At 53.0% G+C, this 23,471-nt stretch overlaps 1 protein-coding gene across 1 annotated transcript; it reads left to right on the top strand.

Moving 5' to 3' along the window:
• Positions 1 to 834: 834 nt before the first annotated feature.
• GDF6 (growth differentiation factor 6) lies at positions 835 to 12,618 on the top strand. The gene is made up of 2 exons (XM_068164327.1): positions 835 to 1,203; positions 10,719 to 12,618. Exons 1-2 carry the CDS (start codon positions 882 to 884, stop codon positions 11,579 to 11,581), a joined length of 1,185 nt encoding a protein of 394 aa, XP_068020428.1. The 5' UTR covers positions 835 to 881; the 3' UTR covers positions 11,582 to 12,618.
• Positions 12,619 to 23,471: the final 10,853 nt, after the last annotated feature.

Below are 23,471 nucleotides of genomic sequence, written 5' to 3'. Positions count from 1 at the left end.
GTCTTATACTGGAGGATGCACCTCTGAAAAGCCAGCCAAAAAGGGATGGCTGAATCCTGCTTCTGCATGATCAGGACAAGGAAAATCTGTGCTGCCCCACTTTGAGGAGGCTTTCCTGACCACCCAGCCTGCCCTATTTGTCTTGACAGTGCTGCCCAGCACTGCATTTTCCCAGACCCCAGCCTGGCACCGTGCTCCTTTTGGGCTGGTCTCCCCTTGGTAGCTGCACACTTTGAGAGAAGAATGGTCTGTGGTTCTTCATTCCTGTGCTTTCCTTTCCCCCTCTGATGGTGGCAAGGCCTGCCTCAGGGCTGCTCATTAGCTGGGCCCCAGCTCACGCTAAAGAGAGAACCTGTTTTTGACCATGTTCTCCTTCGTGAAAGAGCCCTGCTCTGTGCCAGGCTCTTGGGCACAGGGCCGTGGGAAGAGGAAGAGCCTCGGCCACGATCATTAGCATCCCATGAGTCTGCCCACACCTGAAACCACAGCATGTGAGAGCACCAAAGGGTTGGCAGGTTCATGAGAACCCCCAAAGGTGGCTTGGTGGGAAGTGGTACCCAAAGGCTGCCAGAAAGACCTACAGCGTCTCTCTCTGGCCATCGTGTCCACGTCCCGCGTGGCGTCGACAGCGAGGAGGGAGCCAAGGGTCCCCCGAGCACCCGACGGCGGGACCGCCCCGCGGGGGCGGGCTGGGTGCCCCCACGGGGCGGTCCGCGGCGGGGCGGTACCCACGGGGCGGGGCGGGCTACTCCGGGCCGAGCCCGCCCGGGTGCAGTCCCCGCTCCGCGCCACGCCGCCGCGCAGTCCCCGCGCCGCTCCGTGGGCCGCCGGAGCCGCACGTCGGGCCGCCCTCCTCTCCCTCCTCACGGCCGCCTCTCGCTATGAATGCACGCCGGGCCCTGCTCTCCGCCGCCTTGCTTGCCAGCCTCCTCTGGGATTTACCTTGCTGCCTCCCGGCTTCCCTACCCGCCGCCTCCTCCAAGGGCGGACGGGGCCGCAGGCTGCCGCGGTCCCCACGGGAGAACCGCTCGCGGCAAGAGGGACACGCCGTGGGCCGGGCGCTCCCACGAGCGGAACCCCACGAGTACATGCTGTCTCTGTTCAGGACTTACTCTATCGCGGAGAAACTGGGCATCAACGCCAGCTTTTTTCAGTCGTCCAAATCCGCCAACACCATCACTAGCTTTGTAGACAGGGGACGAGGTAAGTTATACCCCACCCGCGCCCCTCACTAGCCTCCGGGTCTGCGGGCGCCCCTTCCAGCGGCTGCCGTTCCCCGGAGCCTGGCGCTGGGAGATGGGGACAGGCTGCGCCGGTCACCGGTGGTCTTTCAGTGTTCGGTATTGCAGCAAAGTGGATCTCTAGGTAAATTGAGGATCGCGTTGTTTTATCCGAGAGCGAAGCGTCCCGCGGCGCTACGCCCGGACTGCGGCTGCCTGCGGGAAACACGCGTGTTCGCCCCCGAACCGTCATGGGGTGGTGGGAAACACGCCTCAGGAGCACTTTGGATGTAAACGCAACCTTAAACAACAACAGAAAAAAACCCACCCAAACGCAAACCTCTCTTTGGTTTGTTTCCGTCAGCAGGAGAAAGGATCGCCCTTATCGCGGCGGCTCCAAGGCAAATAGAAAGTTCAAACTGACCGAGGGCAAACATTTGCTGCCTGCAGCTGCTCTCGGTGGGTGCTTTATCTGGGTTACCTGGAAGAGCACCAGCCCCGTTCGGAAGCGCTGTGGCTGGGAGGAGGCTCGAAGCCTAGGTGACTCCTGGCCCCGGGGTTCATGGGGGAGCGGCTGGGACCCGCCGTCTGTTTCGGGGACGCAACCCGAGTCCTTTAAGCCTAGAGCGTGCGGGGCTCGTCCTCACCCGTCCCAGGGCGGGTCGGCAGCAGGAGCCGCTTCCCCGGGCCCTCGGCTGCCCCGTGGTGGGAGTGAGGAGGAGGGAGAGGACGGGCGGGAACCGGGGTTCGGAGGCAACTGGATGGCAGGCCTTGCCCCCCTCTCCTCGGGCAGCACCGGTGCCGCGGGGCTCCCAGCACCTCTCCACGACCTGCAGTCCCGGCCGAGAGCCTGCATTGCTTTTCTCTCGTTTGTTCTATCTCTCGCAGCCGGGACAGCTTGTGGAGGTTTCTCGGAGACACAGAGGAAAATTTCCGTTCCCTCAAAACACCCTTTTTGGTTTTATTTTTTATTACCCTGTCTTGTGAGTCGTTAAGGACAGACTAATTAACAGGTTCATAATGAAGGTTGTGCATTCTTTCCTCCTCTTCTCCCTCCCCATCCCTGTTTGAAGACCTTCCCCTCCGTCCGCGCCCCCCGGGGACCCTGCTCGTGTACCTGCCAGTGGTTGGCAGCAGCGTTCCGGGAGCTGGGGAAGCACTCCGGACCCCCCCGCGTCCCAGCCGTTCGAGCGCTGGGAAAACCGCTCAGACTCACAGGAGTCTCTGCCTTCCCAAACCAAATCGAACCCAAATCAACCACCTCCGCCGCCTCCCCCTCGCCCCCCACGCCCCGAGTCGGCAGCCTCTCCTCCCCCGGGGAACCCATGGCTCAGCCCCTTTCCCTGTCGTGACGACCCCCGTCTCAGGGGGTCGACCCCCGTCTCAGTGGGTCCTCCCCCGCGGAAGGAGCTCGGCTCGGCATGGCTCTTCCTCTCCCGCCTCGGTACCCGTCGCGCCCCTCTGGCCTCGGGAGGGTGGAAGCGTCTTCGGTGGGTGCACCCCCGGGCAAGAAGAACCCGGTCGTTTCCGAGGACAGAGGGGACGGAGTGTTTTACTTTCCGCCTTCGCTTTAAGGGGGATATTTTTCTTCGTCGTTGTTAAAAGCACGGGGGGGGGGGGGGGGGGGGTAGGGAGAGAGAGGACTCGCTTTCTAGAAATACGGTTTCGAAAGTTCAGTCTTCAGAAACGAGCTGGCCGCTTCCCCCGCCGGAGAGGAAACGGGGTGCGAATTGTGCAAGCCGCGGGGAAACAGAGCCGCGCTCAAGATAATCTTATTCATGATAACCAGAAGACAGACAGTTAATTCAACAAATTTAGCTCATCTCGCTGCATGGGAGATTCTCCTCCTGGGGAAGTGATTTGCTAACAGAAGTCCTGGTTTGATTAAGGAAAAGCATCACTTTTCCCCATTGATTTTGATTTGATGTGTCACAGGCTGTGACCTTCTGCTGGACCTTCTGAGGGTTGCTTAGCATCAAGCCACTGATTGGAGTATTTCAACTCAGTGATCTAATTGAGTGTTCATGTCATAACATATCAAATATTGTCTAGTCTCCCATAATGAAGCTGACCAGCCAATGGCACATCACCAAAAAAACTTCAAGAGAGCTTCCGTTCCTCTGAAGTGGTAGCTATTTTACTGCCCACCTCCCCGTGGGCTCCTAGCCCAGTTAATTGGCGAGTTGGAGTTGTGCTGATGATGAACAGTATTTGCTCAGGGAAAGCGGGGAAGGGGAGGGTGGTGGGGAGTTTCTGTCAATTCATTTGCAGACAATATAGCAGCCCAAAATTGACCCAATTAGAAGGGCTGCTCTTTACCTAAGCGGCATCTCCGCGGAAGACAACGGTGGCCGCCCCTCCTGCCCACACGGCATCCTTCATCGGCGTATTTCGAGGAGACAGCAGCCCAGGGAGGAGCGCGAAGCAGCTTTTACTCCTGCCAAGAACTACCCTTCCTGTATGGCATGGGCTGCTGTCCTGCGTGTCCGTGAAAGCGTCTCGCAGGAAAGGTAGCTCTGCTGCCAGCTCCTGGCCGCAGCAGCTCCTGGCCGCAGCAGCCCCTGGCCGCCCTCCGCAGCCCCGCAGCCAGCCCGCTCCGCCACCCTCCGCAGCTGACTGGGGCAGAGCGCTTCGGCGCGATCACCACCAATCTCTTCTCTTCGCCTCTTGTTTCTTTCCTTCCCTCTTGAAGCTAATAAGATCTTTTCCAGGCTAGCTCGAAGCTACAGTACTGCATTATATGTATATACATATTTTTATTCTCCCTCTCGCCCCTCCCGACCCCCATCAGTAGAAAAAAGGAGCGCAGAAAGGAGGAAAAGGTTTGCGATTTCCCCTTCTCCACCCCCTCCCGCCCCCCACTCTCTCCCCCTTGTTACGGTCGCAAGATCAGACAGGACTTAGCTGAATGTAGGAAAATTACTGTTGGCACATGAAGTAACTCATTAAAACGCAGATGGTGCTCTCGCTGGCCTCAGGACCCCCAGCATTGGAGCTCCACAGTAAGGCAGGACAATTAGGAGCTGCAAGGACTCCACCAGGCAGGGGGAGGGAAAAAAAGAAAAAGAAAAAAAAAAAAAAAGAGAGAGAGAGAGAGGGAGAGGGAGAGAGGGAGAGGGAGCGGGAGGGAGCAGGAGAAGGGAGCTATAAACAAGGAAACCCAAACTAGCAAGAAACGTGTCATGGCTCGGAACAAACTGGAAAAAAAAAATACATATATATAGCTGGGGTGCGAGGGTGCCCGATTTTTAAAGGATTCTGCCGTGGGAAGGGAATGCTACAGGGACACGCTGCTGTGGCCTCGCTTCGCCTTTCCCTTCTGTATCCACAGGGCTGCCGGCAGCCGCCGTGCCGTGGCCGGGCTCTCGCTTACGGAATGTTGAGCTACGCGCCTAAGGGATGGGGAAACCGAAATGAGTCGAGACCGTCTCCTTTTCCCCTCCTCGTTTCCTTTGTGCAGTTTCGTGTTCCACTTGAGAGGCAGCTGATTCGGATGGGCAGGGGTCCCACCGTGGTTATTTTGCTCTTTGCCATAAGGGTCGTGAGAGGGTGAGGATCCCGTGCGCAGAAACTGGAAATGGCCTGGCTGTGCATGTGGCAGAAGAAAAGAGCGTAAATCCCACTTGAAGTTCATCTAGCGCAACATGTTTATGCAAAACAGCGGGTTTCTGGGTGGACCGAAAGCTGCGATATAGTGTAATCCGCGCAGCGCCTTTGCCCAGGCAGTGTTGTCGTTGGCAGAGGGAAAATTAAATATAAGCAGGGAAGTATTTTAATGGGCAAGGAGGGAATTCACAACTGTTAATTATTTGGTGACCTTGTATTCGATTTGTTTGAGCCCCTTATAAAAGCACTAATGCAGACCAGACGGCCGGAGTGCGGCAGCGAGCAGCCGCTCCTCATCCCTGCCGTGCGCCCGGGGAAGGAACGGAGCGGCACGGCCCGGTACGGCCCGGTACGGCCCGGCACGGCGGAGGGGCCTCCGCGCCCGCGGAACCGACTGTACGGGGGGCGGCGGCGGCGGCCGGGGAGCAAGCTCTGCCTCCGTTCTGCCCGTGCCTGCGGGACATGCGGGGGTTTGTTGCTCACCCCCAACCCCGCGCTGCGGGGGCTGCGGGAGGGAGCGGAGAGGGGCTGGGGAGCGGGCGGAGCGAGCAGCGGTGCGGCCCCTCAGGGCCCGCGGCCGCGTGTTTCTCACCGTTGAAAAACGGGGGAGGGGATTCTTACTTATTTAGTTTTGTTTTCTTTAGCGAAGGCGCGGGGGTCTGCGCAGAGGGAGGGTGGTCGGAGAGAGCGGCCCCGCGGCTGCTCGGCGGGGCGGTGCGCGTCCGCGGATCCCCTCAGCTAACGGGAAGGAGCAGTTAGAGACTAATAAGCCATTCTGGTGGCTCATTTCGGACCCGATCCTGAATTTTCATTTTCAGTTTTTAAATCCAGAAGCCCCCTCGTGGGCCTCGCTAAGCGGCCGCGGTTAATTCTTATTTTTATTTGTTGGTTTTGGGGGGGTGGGGAGGGGTGAGGAGGAAGTGGGAAGGGTGGGTTTGAGGACCGTAGGACGGAGCGTTGCGTCCGGGAGCTGTTCAATTCCTGCCGCTCGCAGGGCGATACCATGCCACAACCTAGGCTGGCCCCAACCCGGGGGTCGAGCGGGCCGCGGAGAAACAACTCAGCGCAGCCCGGGACTAGCCCGGCGGTGGTCACGGCGGCGGAGTGTTTCGCCATCCTACTCTTCCTCCTCGCTTCGTAGTCTTGCAGAATAAAAGCAGCTGATGGGAGAAATGCTACTTTCCCTGCGAGTTTGGGGTAGGCTGGAACCGAGGCTGGGAGTCCTGCTGTGCCTGGTCTGGTTTACGAGCGAAAGGGGACATTACAGTCCTTGCTAGTTGTGGCCAGATCTGTATGTTGCGTTGCTACACCCCGACGCTCCCACACATACCGCTCAGAAATATCCTTCAAAGCGTCCCCTCGCTCCGCGTTTTATTTCCGAGCGCTGGGGATATTAATTCCCATTTTCTCAAAAAGAGTAATTTTGGAAGAACAGCTTTCTCCTCGACCTAAGTATTTCGGGTAGCGAAACTGCCGCAAACGGGGAAAGGGAAGGGGAACTGGATAATGGCTGTTACAGCAGGTAGAAACCACCCCCACCTCCGAAAGCCCCTCTCCGCCTCGGCGCATCTCCTGCGGCAGTGCTGATGGATGAGGGGCCCGGAGCCCCGCGGGATGTCCCACGGGTGTGGTGGTGGTCTCGAAGGCCGAGCGGCGCTCGTGGGAACCTGAGAGACAGCGGCAGAAGGCGGCAAGCGGCCGGCGGCAGCGGCGAGCTGGGGAACGGGGTGAGGGCAGGCAGCATTCCCGGAGCAGTTACGGCAAGGTAGTGATCAAAGGTCTATCGCAGCCAGGTGAATTCTTGCTCCGGGGGTTATGGGTGGGAAGGAAACAACTAACAAACCCCTCAAACCAACCAACAACCGAAAAGCAACCCCGAAACAGTCCTCTATGATCTCGCTGGGGTTCTGGCTGGATTGAGAATTCGTCGGAGGAAGGTGTGGTCTTTCTCGGTTAGTGGACAGTGAAGCGAACGAAACATTTAAAACTCATCAGCTGGTGTAATAAAAAACCACGGCGAGGCAGGCGCTGGGAGACGCGGGATTGAAACCCGGAGAAATGCCACACATGGAGTCAGCTCCTTGTTTCCACAGCTCGGGTTATGCTCCGAAAAAAAAATACCTGTCAGCCTTGCGACTCTGCAGACAACCTGTGGGCAGCCCCTCGCGATTAGCGGGGGGGAGGGGGGGTTTGTATGTTTTAATTTCCAGATTATTGCTGAGCGAGCGCCTGCAAAGGGTCTTTAAACTGCAAATGTGCTTTTGGTTTGCGAGTTTAAATACGGCTTGAAAGAGAATTCGGGAATGGGAAATTTTTTCTTGAATGTGGTTTGGGTATAATTTGCAGTGATGTAAAGTTAAGATCTGAGCCCTGATGAATTGGCCGGGAGCCCAGTACCTGATCTGCCATGAAAAGGGAAACTCTGTGTAGCCTTCGTTAACCCCCGGCTCGCCTCAGAGGCACCCCAGGCTGCCGGGCGAGAAAGCGAACCCGGGAGGCGAGAGAGGGGAGGGAGTTAAAGGAAGTATCCCAATCTAGCTACTCATTTAACCTCGAAGGTGATAAAGCCTCCGCCACCTCAAAGCGGAGAGAAGCCGGGAGGCGGAGGCCGGGGGCCCGGCCCAACTTAGCCTGTCACGCAGGAGCACCGGGCACGGCGGCTATGCCGGCGCTTTGGGAAGAGCACACCTCTCGCCCCCTTACCGCTGACATAGGCTTAAATTAAAGATAGATCTACTGTTTTTTGCCCTCATCCTCCTTCCCGCTCCCAGTATTTTAGCTTCGCCCGAAAGAAAACCCCAACAAAACAACCCCAAACGAATAAAACGGGAAGTCGAAATAAAACTAATACTCACTGCGTAACTAACATTCACCTAAGTTCAAGTTACAAATGCAGACACACCTCTCTGGTGCATTTCCTGTAGCGTGGATTTTCCCATCCACATCCATTGTGGATGTGGGATGACTTGGCTGCTCTCTCCAACTATTTCGGTACCGGGAATAAGGGGAATGACAGCCTCAGCTGGCCTGACAAAAAGGCAAATCTAAAGCTAGCCGTTAGAATCCCCCGCAGCTGACCCTAGCCTTTCTTCGCTTTTAAAGGAAAACTGAAAAGGACAAGACCCAACCCCCGTGTGCTCCTCACACGGAGGCAGAGGGGCAGCCAGGGTGTCCCCACGCCTTCGTTTCTGCCGCTCTTTGTGCGCTGGGAAGGCAGCAGCTTTGCTGGAACAAAAGGTCCCCAAACCAGACCCCTCTCTCCCCGGTTTGTGGCGGTTCCGGCGGTACCGTTTAACCTCCCCGCCCTCCGCTGCTTTTCCCACCCTCCGGACTGCGCTGGGAGCGAGCCAGTACTGGTTTAGGATTATGTATTCATCTGGAATTATTAGGTTACAAGCGTGAATAAAAAGCGTTTATCTGATCGGATTCAGAGCTGCTTATTCGAAACAAGCAGCAGCCCTGCCCCTTTCGGGGAGAGGAGCAGGAGCCGGCAGCTGCGTGAAGCAGCGGGAGTTCTCCAGCGCAGTCGGTGCTGCTTAAACCCGGCTCGCAGCCCCCTTTGCCCGGAAGCACGTTTCTCTGCCATTCGTCCGTGTCTCCAGCCTGCCATGCCACCGAGCCAGCCGGAGCCACCGTGCAACGCGTTCAACCTCGGTCAAGCTGAAGCTTCAAAGGGTGCTGCTGCGTGCGCCTAAAGCGCGCTCCCTGAGCAAGCCTCTGACACCCGCAGGACCGGACCTGGCTCCCCCCGCAGCATGGCAGGGGGTCTGCTTTCAGCAGCGAGGACCCGCGGGAAAATCAGCAGCTCCCGTCTAACACACCCGTGAATGTCACCCCGAAGGGACAGATTCCCCGTGCCGCAGCCGCCTGCTTGTCACCTCTGTGTCTCCCCATCCCTCAGGAAAGGGCTGTCCTCTTTTTCCCCGAAAACGGGGCAGTGCTACCGGGATGCGAGGGTCCCCTAAACGAAGACACTGTCCCGGAGTAGGACGGGGAGGAGGAGAGGTGGTGTTTGCTCCGAAGAGACAGGGGGGCTGGAGGGAGCGCTCTCCCCACCTCCGCCCCTTTGCGCCACGGAGTACCAAACAGGTCCAGCATCTGCCCTTGAAACCAAACAAGACACCCCCACCCCCACTTTCCCAGGCAGAGAGCGGAGCTGTGTCCAGGCCTGGCTCTGCCCACACACCAAAACCGAGGGCAGGGGCAGGCGCTGATCTGGTTTCCGCAGCAGTCGCTGGAGCCGTTGAAATAAGGTGGGAGGCAGCTCGGCGGGGCCAGGAGAGCCGTCTGTGACCTGCCGGACTCAAGGGCACCTGACGGCTGCTGGGCGCTTGGAAAGCCAAAGACGAGCAAGGGGACTCGCGCGTTCTTGTCCGAGGGATGCACAACCCCTTCACAGAAGGTCTAAGTCTCGCCCGGGCCCCCCTTGCATGTCCCCGGTGCTCTCCCCTAGCTGCCAGACCCTCCTCCGGCCAACCAGGCACACCTCAGCCCCCAGCCACAAGGAAAAACACCCCAAACCCACAAGCCAAATCCTGCCCAGTCCTTGCAGCGATGTCGAGACTGCCCAGTGCCTGCAGGCAACTCCCTCTGGATTTCAAATTTTCTTTTCAGCGGATCGATAGTGCAGCTGTTATCACCTGAGACTGTGACGACGTTTTTCACTCTGTGATTTTCTGACGACTCTCCCTGGGCGCTTCCGAGCGGGATGCGCAGCCCCTTGCCCAGGAGCGGGGCAGGTGTCCCCAGCGGGCACCCAGTTGCACGGCTCCCCGCGGAGCAGGAGGGATGCGCTCGGCTGTCCGCCAGCTCCGCCGAGGGCTCCCCGGTCCCAGAGTGGACTTCTGTGCCCCAGGGTGGACTACTTTGTCCACCCGTCATGTCCCTCCTCGCATCTGGGGGAACACGCCACAGCACTGGGCGACTTTCGGGTATGCTTATCGGCGCTTCTTAATTGCATGTCAGTCTGCACTGATTTCTGTATTGCCGTGGTGGCATCTGAAGGTTTTGGGTTGCATAAATCATCCCCTTGTCCTTCCTGCCCGTCAGGAGGTTCCCCCTCAGGTAGAGCCGAAGTGGTGAAACACGCCGATGACCTTTGATATCAATAAATAACAGGGGATGTATATTCCTTTAGTCTTCCATCCCTGGAGCGGGCGAGGGAAAAGCGGCGAGGGGCTGCTGAACAGAGGCTCCAGTGACATTTTTACTGTTCAAATCCGCACAGGCTTTACTAGCTTCTGGGGAAACCCTGGGGCTTTGGGAATTTTTATATTTGCTGGGTTGTAAACATTTTATTGGAAAGCAGCTCAGGGGAATCTGGTTTGCTTTCTGTGCTGCACTTCGTACACCGATGTGTCAAAAAAGAAGTCCAGGTTTTTCTCCTGGAGGAGAACATGTACGTGTAGATGTCCGTATGTGTGCATAAAGTACATGAGCACACGAACGCTGCCAGTCCCACGCTGAAGGCAGTGTTCATGGGCAGAAGAGAGCGGCGTGGGGCTTGCCCCTGGTGCGGAAGAGAAGTCTCCTGTCTCCTGTGCGTTCTTCTGTACATTTTCCTTCTTTCTTCCTCCCTTTCCCTTTCCCTTTCCCTTTCCCTTTCCCTTTCCCTTTCCCATTTAATTTTCCTTTTGCCTTTCTCTCCTTTCCCCCTTTCCCTTTCCTCTTCCCAGCGGTAGTTTTGGGCTATGCCTTCTCCCCGCCCTCTCCCGGTCCCAGCTCAGTACCCGCTCCCGATGGAGCCCCTGGTCCCAGCCCGGGGACGGCCCCAGCTGGGGGCGGGGGTGAGGCGGGGGCAGGAGCGGCCCTGCCCGCCCTTCCCCTCCCCGGGGGCCTCTCGGCAGATCCCCTTGTGTGAGACTGACCGTGATTATTTTTTTTATCTGGCAGACGATCTCCCGCCCGCTCCCCTGAGGCGGCAGCAGTACGTGTTCGATGTCTCGACCCTCTCGGAGACGGAGGAGCTGGTGGGGGCCGAGCTGCGGCTGTTCCGCCGGGCCCCCCGCGGCCACCCGCCGCCTGTCGTCCCGCTGCACATGCAACTCTTCTCCTGCCTCTCGCAGCAGCCGCTGGACTCCCGCGCCCTGGACCTGCGGGCGGCCCCCACCGCCGGCTGGGAGGTCTTCGACGTGCGGCAGAGCCTGCGGGAGCCACGGCCCTGGAAGCGCCTGTGCCTGGAGCTGCGCGCCTCGGCGGGCCGCGGGCCGCCGCGCTGGCTGGACCTGCGGGGCCTGGGCTTCGGGCGCCGGGCGAGGCCGCCGCAGGAGCGGGCGCTGCTGGTGGTCTTCACCCGCGCCCGGCGGCGGAGCCTGCTCGGGGAGCTGCGCGCAGAGCTGGGCGCGCCGCCGCCGCCCGCTGCCCGCCACCCGCCGGCCCGGCGCCAGCGGCGCACCGCCTTCGCCAGCCGGCACGGCAAGCGGCACGGCAAGAAGTCCCGCCTGCGCTGCAGCAAGAAGCCGCTGCACGTCAACTTCAAGGAGCTGGGCTGGGACGACTGGATTATCGCCCCGCTAGAGTACGAGGCCCACCACTGCGAAGGGGTCTGCGACTTTCCGCTGCGCTCCCACCTGGAGCCCACGAACCACGCCATCATCCAGACCCTCATGAACTCCATGGACCCCGGCTCCACGCCGCCCAGCTGCTGCGTCCCCACCAAATTGACTCCAATCAGCATCCTCTACATCGACGCGGGCAACAACGTGGTGTACAAGCAGTACGAGGACATGGTGGTGGAGTCCTGCGGCTGCAGGTAGCGGGCAGAACGCCCCTCGGCGGCAGCCGGGGCTGCGTCTGGCGGAGATGCCGGCGGCGAGCGGGGCGGCCCCGCGCCCGCCCGGCGCTTGTCTGGGGGGCGGCGGGCGGTGTGTGGCTGCGGCCTTGGCGCCTCCGCTCCGTGACGCTCCGTGGCGGGGAAGGGCGAGCAGGCAGAGGCCCCGCCGGGTCCCTTCCCGTCTTCCCTGCCAGCGCCGGGGTTTACCTGGCGATCTGTCCTCCGCCCTCCGAAGGTGAGGGCAATTTACCGAGTACAAAAGGGGCCGTCCGGTGCGGGGTGGGGGAGAGGGAGCAAACGGATCCCTCTGTCGGAAGTTGCTCTAAAGAGGGCTGTTGCATTTCTGCCCTCTTTCACATTCCTGCGAGATTACCAGCCCGAAATAGTTTACGGCGCACCCCACCTTCCCAAAGGAAAAAAGAAAAAAAAAAAAAAAAAGGAAAAAAAAAAGGAGGAAAAAAATAGAAGGAAAAAAAAAAAAAGAAAAGGAAAAATAGTGAAAGAGAAAAGGAAAAGAAAAAAGAAAAAAAGGAGAATTGCTGAAGATTGCAATTACCAGCTAGGTTTTATTTTAAGATAGCAATGGAAAACTGTGAAGAGCGAAGTGTTGCAGAAAGCACAACCTGGGTAGATTGGAAAGGAAACTCCTCGGGATTTCAGGAAGAGTGCAAGGATGCCATGGCGAGGTCTGTAGGTAAATCTAGCTCGGCAGCCCTCGCAACCTGCAGCAGTATTATACGCGAACGTTGTGCTAGCCAAGGCGTTGCATGTAAGATTCTTGTTTCTTTCCCACCTTCGGTCTCAGCTGTGGCTTCACCTGAGGAAAGTGCACTTCGAAGCATGCCTCGCCCTTGGTTTTTGTTTGGGTTTTTTTTCAGTGTAACGATTATGTTCATAGTCCCAAGGCTTTCCCTCTCCCACATCCTCCTCACCCCGATTTCTAGAATGGTTGGCTTATGTGGTTGTGCAGAGCTACAAACTGATGGGAAAAAAAAAAAGAGAAAAGAAAAAGAGAAAAAAAAAAAGGAGGAAAAAAAAAGAAAAAAAAAGGAGGGGGAAAAAAAAGGATAAAAAAGAAAATAGGAGGGAAAAAAAAGGGGGGGGGGAAAGAAAGGAGGGGGAAAAAAAGGAGGGAAAAAAGAAAAAAAGGGAAAAAAGGAGGAAAAAAAAGAAAAAGGAGAGAAAAAAAAGGGAAAAAAAGGAGGAAAAAAAAGAAAAAGGAGGAAAAAAAAAGGAAGGAAAAAAGAAAAAAATAAAGGAGGGAAAAAAGAAAAAAGGAGGGGAAAAAGGAGGGAAAAAAGAAAATAAAGGAGGAAAAAACATAAAGAAAAAAAAAAAGGAGGAAAAAAAAAAGAGGGAGAGAAGAGAATAATAATATAAAATGCTAATAAAAAGACTTGCCCAGGAGCAATAATTTAAAATGCACATTTTGCTTGGGATGCACTGTTGTTCATATCAAAGCTGTAAATATTTGTTTATTTAAACAGACTGAAAAGTGCAAAAATGGAGATGAACAACCTGCATTTCTTGGAATTAAGGTTTTTTTGTTGTTGTTGTTGTTTTGGTTTTGGTTTTGGTTTTGGTTGTTTTTTTTTTAATGTACAAAACATTTATATGCACTCGAAATGTTATAATTTCTAATATTTTTTGAAAGTCTCTATTGGAGTTGTACAGACCTAAGCATTGCTCAAACCTTTCCTCTTTTTCACTTCAACGCTGTCGTTGCCTTCAGATCTTAACGCCAAGATTTAAGTTGTGTGCTAATAACGGAGAAAAGAAGGTTTGGGGTGGGGTTGGGGTTTTTTGTTTGTTTTATTTTGTTGATTTTTTGGTGTGGGGGTGTGGGGGTGGCTTTTTTTTGGTTGATTTTTTGATGGGGAGGTGTGGGGTTTTTTGTTGTTTTGGTTTTGTTTGTTTTGGGTTTGGTTGGTTGGGGTTTGGTTGGGATTTGTTTGGTTGGGGTTTGTTAGGTTGGGGTTTGGTTGGGATTTGTTTGGTTGGGGTTTCTTAGGTTGGGGTTTGGTTGGGGTTTGGTTGGGATTTGTTTGGTTGGGGTTTCTTAGGTTGGGGTTTGGTTGGGGTTTGGTTGAGGTTTGTTAGGTTGGGGTTTGGTTGGTTGGGGTTTGGTTGGTTGGGGTTTGGTTGGGGTTTGTTAGGTTGGGGTTTGGGGTTTGTTTGGGGTTTGTTAGGTTGGGGTTTGTTAGGTTGGGGTTTGGGGTTTGGTTGGGGTTTGTTGGGGTTTGGTTGGGGTTTGGGGTTTGTTAGGTTGGGGTTTGTTAGGTTGGGGTTTGGGGTTTGTTAGATTGGGGTTTGTTTGGGGTTTGTTTGGTAGGGGTTTGTTTGGTAAGGGTTTGTTTGGGGTTTGTTAGGTTGGGGTTTGTCAGGTTGGGGTTTGTTTGGTTTGGTTTTGTTTGGTTGGGGTTTGTTTGGTTGGGGTTTGTTAGGTTGGGGTTTGGTTGGGGTTTGTTTGGGGTTTGTTAGGTTGGGGTTTGTTTGGTTGGGGTTTGTTATGTTTGGGTTTGTTAGGTTGGGGTTTGGTTGGGGTTTGGTTGTTTTTTGTTTGGTTGTTTTTTTGTTGGTTGGGTTTTTTTTTTCCTTCACTGTCTACCTCACTATAATGCAAGTATTTACAACTCTAAAGTTAATCTGAGGTGAATTAATATCCAGAACATTTTTTTTTCTACCCTACACCTTTACTGGACGATACCTACAGCTATTACTGTACCATTAAACGTGCTTTCTGTTTCCAACAACGACGACGAAAATCCACCCTTGCTTTTTATATGTTCTGTGAGTCGGTTGAGTAATCCTCGAGTCCTCAAGTAAACACTGGCTCCAGCTCTAAAAAAATGCTGCAGAGTCGCTGAGGTTGAGGCAAGTGCCACTTTTGAGACGTACCTAAAGCCATTCCTCCTCGCTGGAGACCTTTTGTACCCCCTTCACGGGATCTTTAGTTTGGTCTTGGGTCTGTGCTGGTGGCAAAGCGCTGCGGGATGTTGTTCTGCCTTTTATGCAATGATTACTGTAAGTGGGAGAATGCATTAAGGGGGAAAGATTCAGGCAACCCTTTGTAAAAAGATCTCATCTGTACTGGGCACATTTATATACACTGTATGATGATGATGATGATGATGATGACGATGAGCAAAAGACAATGAATGTTTTATAAATGATATTTATTTTGATGCAACGGGTAATATATTTATTAAATACTTCCTGGCTGTCTCTTAGATAATGAAGAACTATTCACTGAGTAGCTGTTTCAGTAAGAGAAGGCTTCTCCTCTCTCACCAGCGATGGGTTGGAGGTGGTGCTGCAGGCAGTGCGGGGGCTGTGAGCTCACTCTGGGTGGGGGGGCGGTGTAAAAGTAGTGCCTCATCTTCTACGCAGAAGGGCCCAGAGAGCTGCTCACCTTGTGGAATGTGTTTGAAAACAAGGTTCTTTTCAGGGAAAGTGGAATTTTTCAACCATATCACAAGATCTGATCGCACACAGGGTTTTTTTCTTTCTGGCCAACTTTCACACCCTTGGAACAAAGGATTGCAGAATTGGACCCAAGTGTTTGAATAGCAGCAGCTAAGAGACCTGTAGAAGAGCCCAGCCTGAGAGCTGGTGCAGCTGCCAGAGGAATACTTCATTTTAGTGCTTAATAGTGCTTCATGGTCACAGAATCATAGTAGTGTTAGGGTTGGAAGGGATCTCGAAGATCATCCAGTTCCAACCCCCCTGCCATGGCCAGGGACACCTCACACTACAGCAGGTTGCTCACAGCCACATCCAGCCTGGCTGCAAACACCTCCAGGCAGGAGGCTTCCACCACCTCCCTGGGCAACCTGTGCCAGTCTCTCACCACCCTCATGGGGAACAACTTCTTCCTAACATCCAATCTCAATCTACCCATTTCTAGTTTTGCTCCATTCCCCCCAGTCCTGTCACTCCCTGACACCCTCAAAAGTCCCTCCCCAGCTTTCTTGGAGCCCCCTTCAGATACTGCAAGGCCACAAGAAGGTCTCTTCAGAGCCTTCTCTTCTCCAGACTGAACAGCCCCAACTCTCTCAGTCTGTCTCCAGAGCAGAACACTTCCAGCCCTCTGCTTATCCTCGTGCCCCTTCTCTGGACACCTTCCAGCACCTCCAGATCCTTCTTGTAATAGAGGCTCCAGAACTGGACACAGTGCTCCAGGTGGGGTCTCATCATTGTGGAGTAGACTAATTGTCAATTTGGAAATGGCAGCTTTGAAAAGAGCTTTAGTTTCAAAGCTGGGCATCAGTGGTGGTGCCCCATGACAGCACAAGGGGCACTGGTGGAAGTTGAGGCATAGGGAGTTCTATGGAAACAGAAGGAAAAAATTTATCACTGGAGCAGGCTGCCCAGGGGGGTTGTGGAGTTTCTGGAGATATTCAAAACCCACCTGGATGAGTTCCTGTGTGATCTGCTCTGGGTGATCCTGCTCTGGCAGGGGGATTGAACTGGATGAGCTTTTGAGGTCCCTTCCAGCCCCTGACATTGTGTGATTCTGTGATTGTGTTTGCAGTTCTGACCAGTGTGAACTTCAGTTGCTGCTCCAACACCACCAATTCAGTCTTCTGCTCTGGATCAAGCTCTCTGTCTCTCTGTGAAGGAGAGCAATGTGCAAAAGATGCCCAACAGGCTGCAGTGTCCTCTCTGAGGAAGGGTCATCAAGATCCTTAAGACACCAGCCACTGGAAATCAAAACTATGTAAAAACCTTAAGTTTTACCAGGGCTGAATGCATCATCTGTTAATTTGGCTGTCTGGTGAGCAAATATGAATTGTCACCTGCACAGATAAAGCTTTGGCTAAAAACATTCACAGAGGTTTGCAATGCTCATGTAAACCCCAGGCTGGCTTCTGTTGCAAGCTTGTACATTGTAGGCTTGATGACAATCTGTATTGTCACTGAGCTGTCCTTTCCAACTCACATATGGCTTTGGGGAGCTCAACTGTGGGAGGCCAGAAATGCACCTCCTTAAAGGAACTCCTCAAAGAGCTAACAGAGAACACTTCACTGCTTTGGATGTACAGGGTAGAGCAGTTTATACCTTCTCCTGCATTAGCTGAATTTTTGATGATATCTTTAATGGTCAGCAAGAGTTTGAAAGCCTTTTGTCTCAAATGTCTGGTCTGTGTTTGTTAGCCCCCAAGGGAAGTGAGAGGGCTTGAAGAGTTTAAAAGGGCAGAAATGATCAGGGCCTGGAAACAAACCTTTTGGATTCTACTTACTGAAAGTGAGGGAGCAGTGGCCTTTCTGAGCGTGTGCTCTGGGTGCTGTAGCTAATACATTGTCTGAGCCCATTCTGGCAAGTTTGCTATTCCTGGGGATGGGCTCTCTGCCCCTTTTCTCTTTTAGATTGGCAGGATTCTTTTTCTCACCAAACTGAGGAGGAGCAGTGCCGCGCTGAGAAGGAGAACTGGAAAGATGCCGCAAAGCTGATCGGTGGTCTCTCCTTCCTTGTACCTCTCTTCCTCTCTCTTACCCTTCTCCCTCAAGAGCTAGCCAGTGAACTGAAAAAAAAAACCCATCCACCCAACCAAAAGCCCCAAAGCCACAACAATAATAATTTTTTTCTGCTCTGACCACAAAAGCTTCAAGCCTTTTGTTACAGAGAAATCCAAATATAGACATTCAGCGGATGCGCATCTCAGATCTCTTTGTCCTGCCAAAGTAACATGAATTCTCTTTTCCATTTCTCAACTCCCCATGCTCAGAATCATACTTAAAAAGGGGGAAATGATTTCTTTTATTATGTTGCTGGCCAGAAGAGGGAGCAGAATCGATGAAGTCGTGGGAATAGGCTGCAGCCAAAGTCAGTCTGGGTGATGATGTGATTCGTACCAGCAGACGTTGTGCATTGCACTGCGTTGCTCAGATGCAAGCCACTGGCTGATCTTGGAAGTCTAGGTATGCAGTGGGACCATTCCAGTCTGAATGTGTGAATGAAAACAGTAGCAGGGGGCTTAAAACCGTGTTTTGTCATTGCAGCTGCTTTTTGGACCTCTTACACTGATTTGTGGGAGGGGTGTATTTGTGAAACTGGTTTTCATGGGCAAATGCTGGAAGCATCCCATGCAGAGTAGATCCAATCTTCCTCTGCACTATCTCTGCAATGGTGAGAGGTGGATCTGTTCACTAAAATGGGTAAAATAACCATGCTTATTTTTAACACTTCAATACAGACTGGAGGATGAGGTGTTAGAAAGCAGCCCTGGGGTGCTGATGGATGAGAAGCTGGACATGAGCAGGCTGTGTGAGCTTGCAGCATAGAAGGCCAACAGCAGCCTGGGCTGCATCCAAAGCAGCATTACCAGCAGAGCCAGAGAGGTGATTCTGTCACTTTGCTCTGGTGAGACCTCACCTGGAGTGCTGTATACAGGTCTGCAGCCCTCAATATAGGAAGGACATGGGTCCAGAGGAGGGCCATGGAAATGATCAGAGGGCTGGAACACCTCTGCTATGAGGGCAGGCTAAGGGAGCTGGGGGTGTTCAGCCTGGAGAAGAGAAAGCTCCAGGGAGACCTAATAGCAGCCCTGCCAGTACCTGAAGGGGGCTACAAGAAGGCTGCAGAGGGACTGTTTGGAAAGGCCTGCAGGGACAGGACCAGGGGCAATGGCTTTAAACTAGAAAAGGGCAGATTTAGATTGGGTATCAGGAAAAAGTTCTTTACTGTGATGGTGGTGAAACACTGGAACAGGTTGCCCAGGGAGGTGGTTGAGTCCCCATCCCTGGAGATACTCAAAGTCAGGCTCAACAGGGCTCTGGGCAGCCTGATCTAGTTGGGTATGTCCCTGCTGACTGCAGGGAGGCTGGACTGGATGAGCTTTGGAGGTCCCTTCCATCCTGGACCATTCTATATGGTTCTATGAATGTTTAACCTCAAGCGTTAGCTGAGGGACAGAGCTGATCACATTGTACAAAACATTTTGCTTCACAAACTCTTGCTTTTTCCTTCAATGTTTAACCCCAAAAGTTAGCTGAGGGACAGAGTTGATCACATTGTACAAAACATTTTACTTCATAATCTCTTAAGTTTGTCCTTCTGAAGCACATCTGAAGCTTTGTGGAAGTCAAGTGACCGAAGTTCACCCTTGTCAAGCGTTCAGAGGCTGGACAGCAGATTTCAACAGCGCAGCATTTGTTCTCTCACATAGCAGCCGTGTGCTGTAAAGGAGCATACACCCCTGGAGGGAGGTCCTTTTGTCAGCATTCAGCTCTATTATACAAGCAGATCTCCAAATATTTGCTCTTGCTCCTTTGCAGTGTCAGGCCCATTGTAAACGGAGGATGTTCCAGCTGTTCGTAATTGCGAGGGAGGAGAGTCAACGGATTATCCCTTCTCCGCTCATCATCTGCCTATTCCTTGCTGACCACAGCCTTGAAAAGTACCACTGTCTTCCTTAATAGACATTACTGCTTGGTGGATTGTACTGCTGGAGATTAGGAAGGGTTCTCCCAAGGTTTTAAACCTGAGCTAATTTTGCACCGCATCGGCTTGAGGCGGAGTATGAGCCCCCTGCCTTCGCCCATGTGCTAGTATTTGGACAAAACTAGCATTCATTTAAGCTCTGAACGCTGTCAATCCCCTCTCATGGAACTCAGAAGTCTGAAATTGGGCTGGGGACTTTCATCCCATAAGACCATTCCGCCCCCCCCCCCCCCCCCCCCCCAATCAACTTCATGTGCTGGTTTTGGTTTGGGTTTTGGTTTTGTGATTATTTTGTTTTAGGAAGACCCTCAGGAGAATCTTCGTCCTATGGAGTTTTGTTTAATCTGTGAAACAAACAAAAACCATTTGGTTTGGTGGGTTTGGGTTTGTTTTTTATCTGAGAATGTGAGAATTTTATTACTCAGAGAAGAATGAGAAGGCTCCTAGGACACCAGTTTTTGAGTAGGTGGGCAGGAAAGACCTCAGGTGAATAAGAAAATCGGAGGTCTGGTTCCCAACTCATTGCTCCAGTGGAAGTGGGAAATGGCAGGAAGGGCCACAGAACAAAAGGGATAACGTAAGGGCGAGCTGCCAAACATCTGAGATGTCTTTACACTAATGCTAAAAGTATGGAAAATAAACAGGAAGGACTAGAAGTCTTGGGACACAACAAAGGCTGCAGTTTAATCAGCGTCACACAGGCTCAGTGGAATAAGCTGCAGCCCTTCGATATTAGCAGAGAGAGTTATAATTCGTGGAGGAAGGACAGGCAGGGGAAAAAAAATGGGGAGAGTATTATCTTCTATATTAGGAATGTGTAGAAGGCCAGAAAGAGGGGAAAAGCAGAGCTGTTGGAGATAGAAGAGAGGTGAACTGTAAAGCTCTACGAACGATTTACTTAATGAGGAGGAGGAGGAGCCAAGGTCACATTTTGTGAGCAACTTCTGAGCAATTGTTTGAGTGTCCCCAGGATATGAGGCAGTGGTAATTGAGGACTTTAATCTAACTAGGTTTTGGGGTTTTTTGCTGTAAGAACTGGAAAAAACCCAACCCAACCAAACTGAAGAACAGCACAGACAGTTCCTCGGGGTTTTGGAATGTGTTGGGATCAACCTTTATGTTTTAAAGAGTGGAGGCAGTTACAGGAGACATGGCCAGGTAAGCTCTGATAGATAAGACTGATAAAGAGAAACTTGCTAGAAGGCAATTTGAGCTCATGTGCCTGTGGAAAAGGAGGCTTGAGAGGAGGAGAGCAAGAGCAAATGACTCTTGGAAGGCAGATGAAGAGAAACCGAGGTCCCTGGGGCTGTTTAGTCTTGAGAGGCAAGACTGAGAGGGGATTGTCTATCAATATCTGAGGGGTGGGTGTCAAGTGGAGGGGGCCAAGCTCCTATCGGTGGTGCAAGGAGCAACAGGTTCAAACGTGAACAGAGAAGGTTTCAGCTCAACATGAGGAGAAACTGCTTTCCAGTGAGGGTGGCAGAGCCCTGGAGCAGGCTGCCCAGAGAGGTTGTGGAGTCTCCTTCTCTGGAGCCTTTCCAACCCCACCTGGAAGCCTTCCTGTGCAGACTACCCTGGGTGATGCTGCTGTGCCAGGGGGGTTGGACTGGGTGATCTCTGGAAGTCCCTTCCAACCTTTAATATACTCTGATACAGTGATACTCTGATTTCCTCATGTTGAGGAATTGATAGGGAAAGTTCTACAGGGAGGAGTTAAAAGAAGATAGGAGCTTTAGGAAACAGGCAGTTTGGAAGAAGTCCTTATTTAAAGGTCCCATAGGAAGCTATCCTGCTGGCAAGGAAGACAACACTGGTGGAGGGGTCTGAGTTTGGAGCCACTTGGTTAGCTGACAACAAAACCCCATCATACATAAGGAGGGCAAAGACAGTGCACTAGGAAAAGTAAAAGAAGGGCTGTGGTATGAAGAGTGCAAATGGGACCCAAAAAAAGAAAGGAAAAGAAAGAAATGGATTGGCACTTTGCAGGGGTGGTGAACAAGGACAAGTGACAGCAGGCTAAAGAGTGAATCATCTTTGCAGGTAGGGGACATCTGGTAGAAGAGGGCAAACACATTCAGAGGGAATTGAAACGTAGGGCATGGAAAGGAAGTGAAGTGCTAGAGGCTGGGGTTCACAGTATCAGTGTCACAGTATCACCAAGGTTGGTAGCGACCTCAAAGATCATTGAGTCCAACCTGTCACCACAGACCTCATGACTAGACCATGGCTCCAAGTGCCACATCCAATCCCCTCTTGAACACCTCCAGGGATGGGGACTCCACCACCTCCCTGGGCAGCACATTCCAATGACTAATGACTCTCTCTGTGAAGAACTTGCTCCTCAACTTCAGCCTAAACCTCCCCTGGCACAGCTTGAGACTGTGTCCTCTTGCTCTGGTGCTGGGTGCTAGAGAGAAGAGACCAACCCCTTCCTGGCTACAACCACCTTTCAGGTAGTTGTAGAGAGCAATGACGTCTCCCCTGAGCCTCCTCTTCTCCAGGCTAAGCAACCCCAGCTCCCTCAGCCTCTCCTCACAGGGCTGTGCTCCAGACCCTCCCCAGCCTTGTTGCCCTTCTCTGGACACCTTCAAGTGTCTCAATGTCCTTTCTAAACTGAGGAGCCCAGAACTGGACACAGGACTCAAGGTGTGGCCTAACCAATGCAGAGTACAGGGGTACAATGACTTCCCTGCTCCTGCTGGCTACACTATTCTTGATGCAGGCCAGGATGCCTTTGGCCTTCTTGGCCAGCTGGGCACACTGCTGGCTCATGTTTAGGCAGCTCTCGATCAGCACCCCCAGGTCCCTCTCTGTTTGGCAGCTCTCCAGCCACTCTGACCCCAGCCTACTCAAAAACTGGTGTCAGGATCATGATGTCTGCTCTAGAGCTGCCTTCTAAATCCTGCTCTGTTACTGATGTCAAGGAGCTGGAGCTGAGATGTTTTCTCCATGGCTACCATCATAGGATCATAGGAAAGCTTAGATTGGAAGGGACCTCAGAAATCATCTACTCCAACGTGGCAGGGCAGGGCTACCTCTTCACCAGGCTTGGTTGCCCAAGGTCTTTTTCTACTTTAAAGGGACAGTTTGACCTATGTACAGTGAGATGCACTTAAGGAAGGATAACCTCAAGCCTAAGATGCAAATCTGCCTAGATCATGGTTCTGCAAGAAAGAATCTGGGCTTTACTGTGGAATGAATTCTGCATGTGAGGCAGTAAATGATGCTGTTCCCCAGGCTATTCCAGAATATTCTAACTGGGAGGTTAGAATAGAATGGAATAGAACAGAATAGAATAGAATTAGCCAGGTTGGAAGATACCTTTGAGATCATTAAATCCAACCTATCACCCAACACCATCTAATCAACTAAACCATGGCACCAAGCACCCCATCAAGTCTCTTCCTAAACACCTCCAGGGATGGTGACTCCACCACCTCCCTGGGCAGCACATTTCAATGGTCAATCTCCCTTTCTGGGAAGAACTTATTCCTAACATCCAGCCTAAACCTCCCCTGGCACAGCTTGAGACTGTGTCCTCTTGTTGCTGGTTGCCTGGGTGAAGAAACCAACCCCCACCTGGCTACAACCTCCCTTCAGGGAGTTGTAGAGAGCAAGAAGGTCTCCCCTGAGCCTCCTCTTCTCCAGGCTAAGCAACCCCAGCTCCCTCAGCCTCTCCTCACAGGGCTGTGCTCCAGACCCCTCCCCAGCTTTGTTGCCCTTCTCTGGACACCTTCCAGCAGCTCAACATCTTTCCTAACCTGAGGAGCCCAGAACTGGACACAGGACTCAAGGTGTGGCCTAACCAGTGCTGAGTACAGGGCAGAATGACCTCCCTGCTCCTGCTGGCCACACTCTTCCTGCTGCAGGCCAGGATGCCATTGGCCTTCGTGTCCCCTGGGCACACTGCTGGCTCATGTTCAGTTTACTATCGACATCAGAAATACTCCATAGGGATTTGGGTTGATGAGAGCTCAGTTAAAGTTCTGTACCTGCTTTTAGGGTCTAATTTTCTTATGTCTCTTGCACCACTGGTGCTCTGCTCACCACAGACTGGCTAATAAGGCCTTGGGACCTAAAAACATATGGACATGACAGATAGGTATCTAAGCCTGGGTAGCTTGTGGTCCAAAGACCAGGTGTTCTTTGCTTGCTTTCTCTCTATGCTCTCAGAAATATTTTCATATATGTTACTGTAAGAAGAGGAAGGAGTGGAGCTCCCAGGGGCTCAGGGCATGGAGCACTCTCTACAGGGCTACAGCATTTGAGGTCTTTTCATCATACACTGCCTGAGACCGAGGGGAGCTCGATGCCATGGTGCTCCTAAAAACCGTGGTGCACTCAGCTGCAATTAACTCCCTTGAGAAATACAGGCCTGAATTTTGCTCTTAAAATGGGGAAAAGGGGATTTATGGCAATGCCTATTGTG

Source organism: Melanerpes formicivorus, unplaced genomic scaffold (assembly GCF_026170545.1).
Source record: "Melanerpes formicivorus ecotype bairdi unplaced genomic scaffold, bMelFor1.0.p_v2 SCAF_79, whole genome shotgun sequence".
Classification (NCBI taxonomy): Eukaryota; Metazoa; Chordata; class Aves; order Piciformes; family Picidae; genus Melanerpes; species Melanerpes formicivorus.
This window is presented reverse-complemented; position numbering and strand designations above follow the sequence as displayed.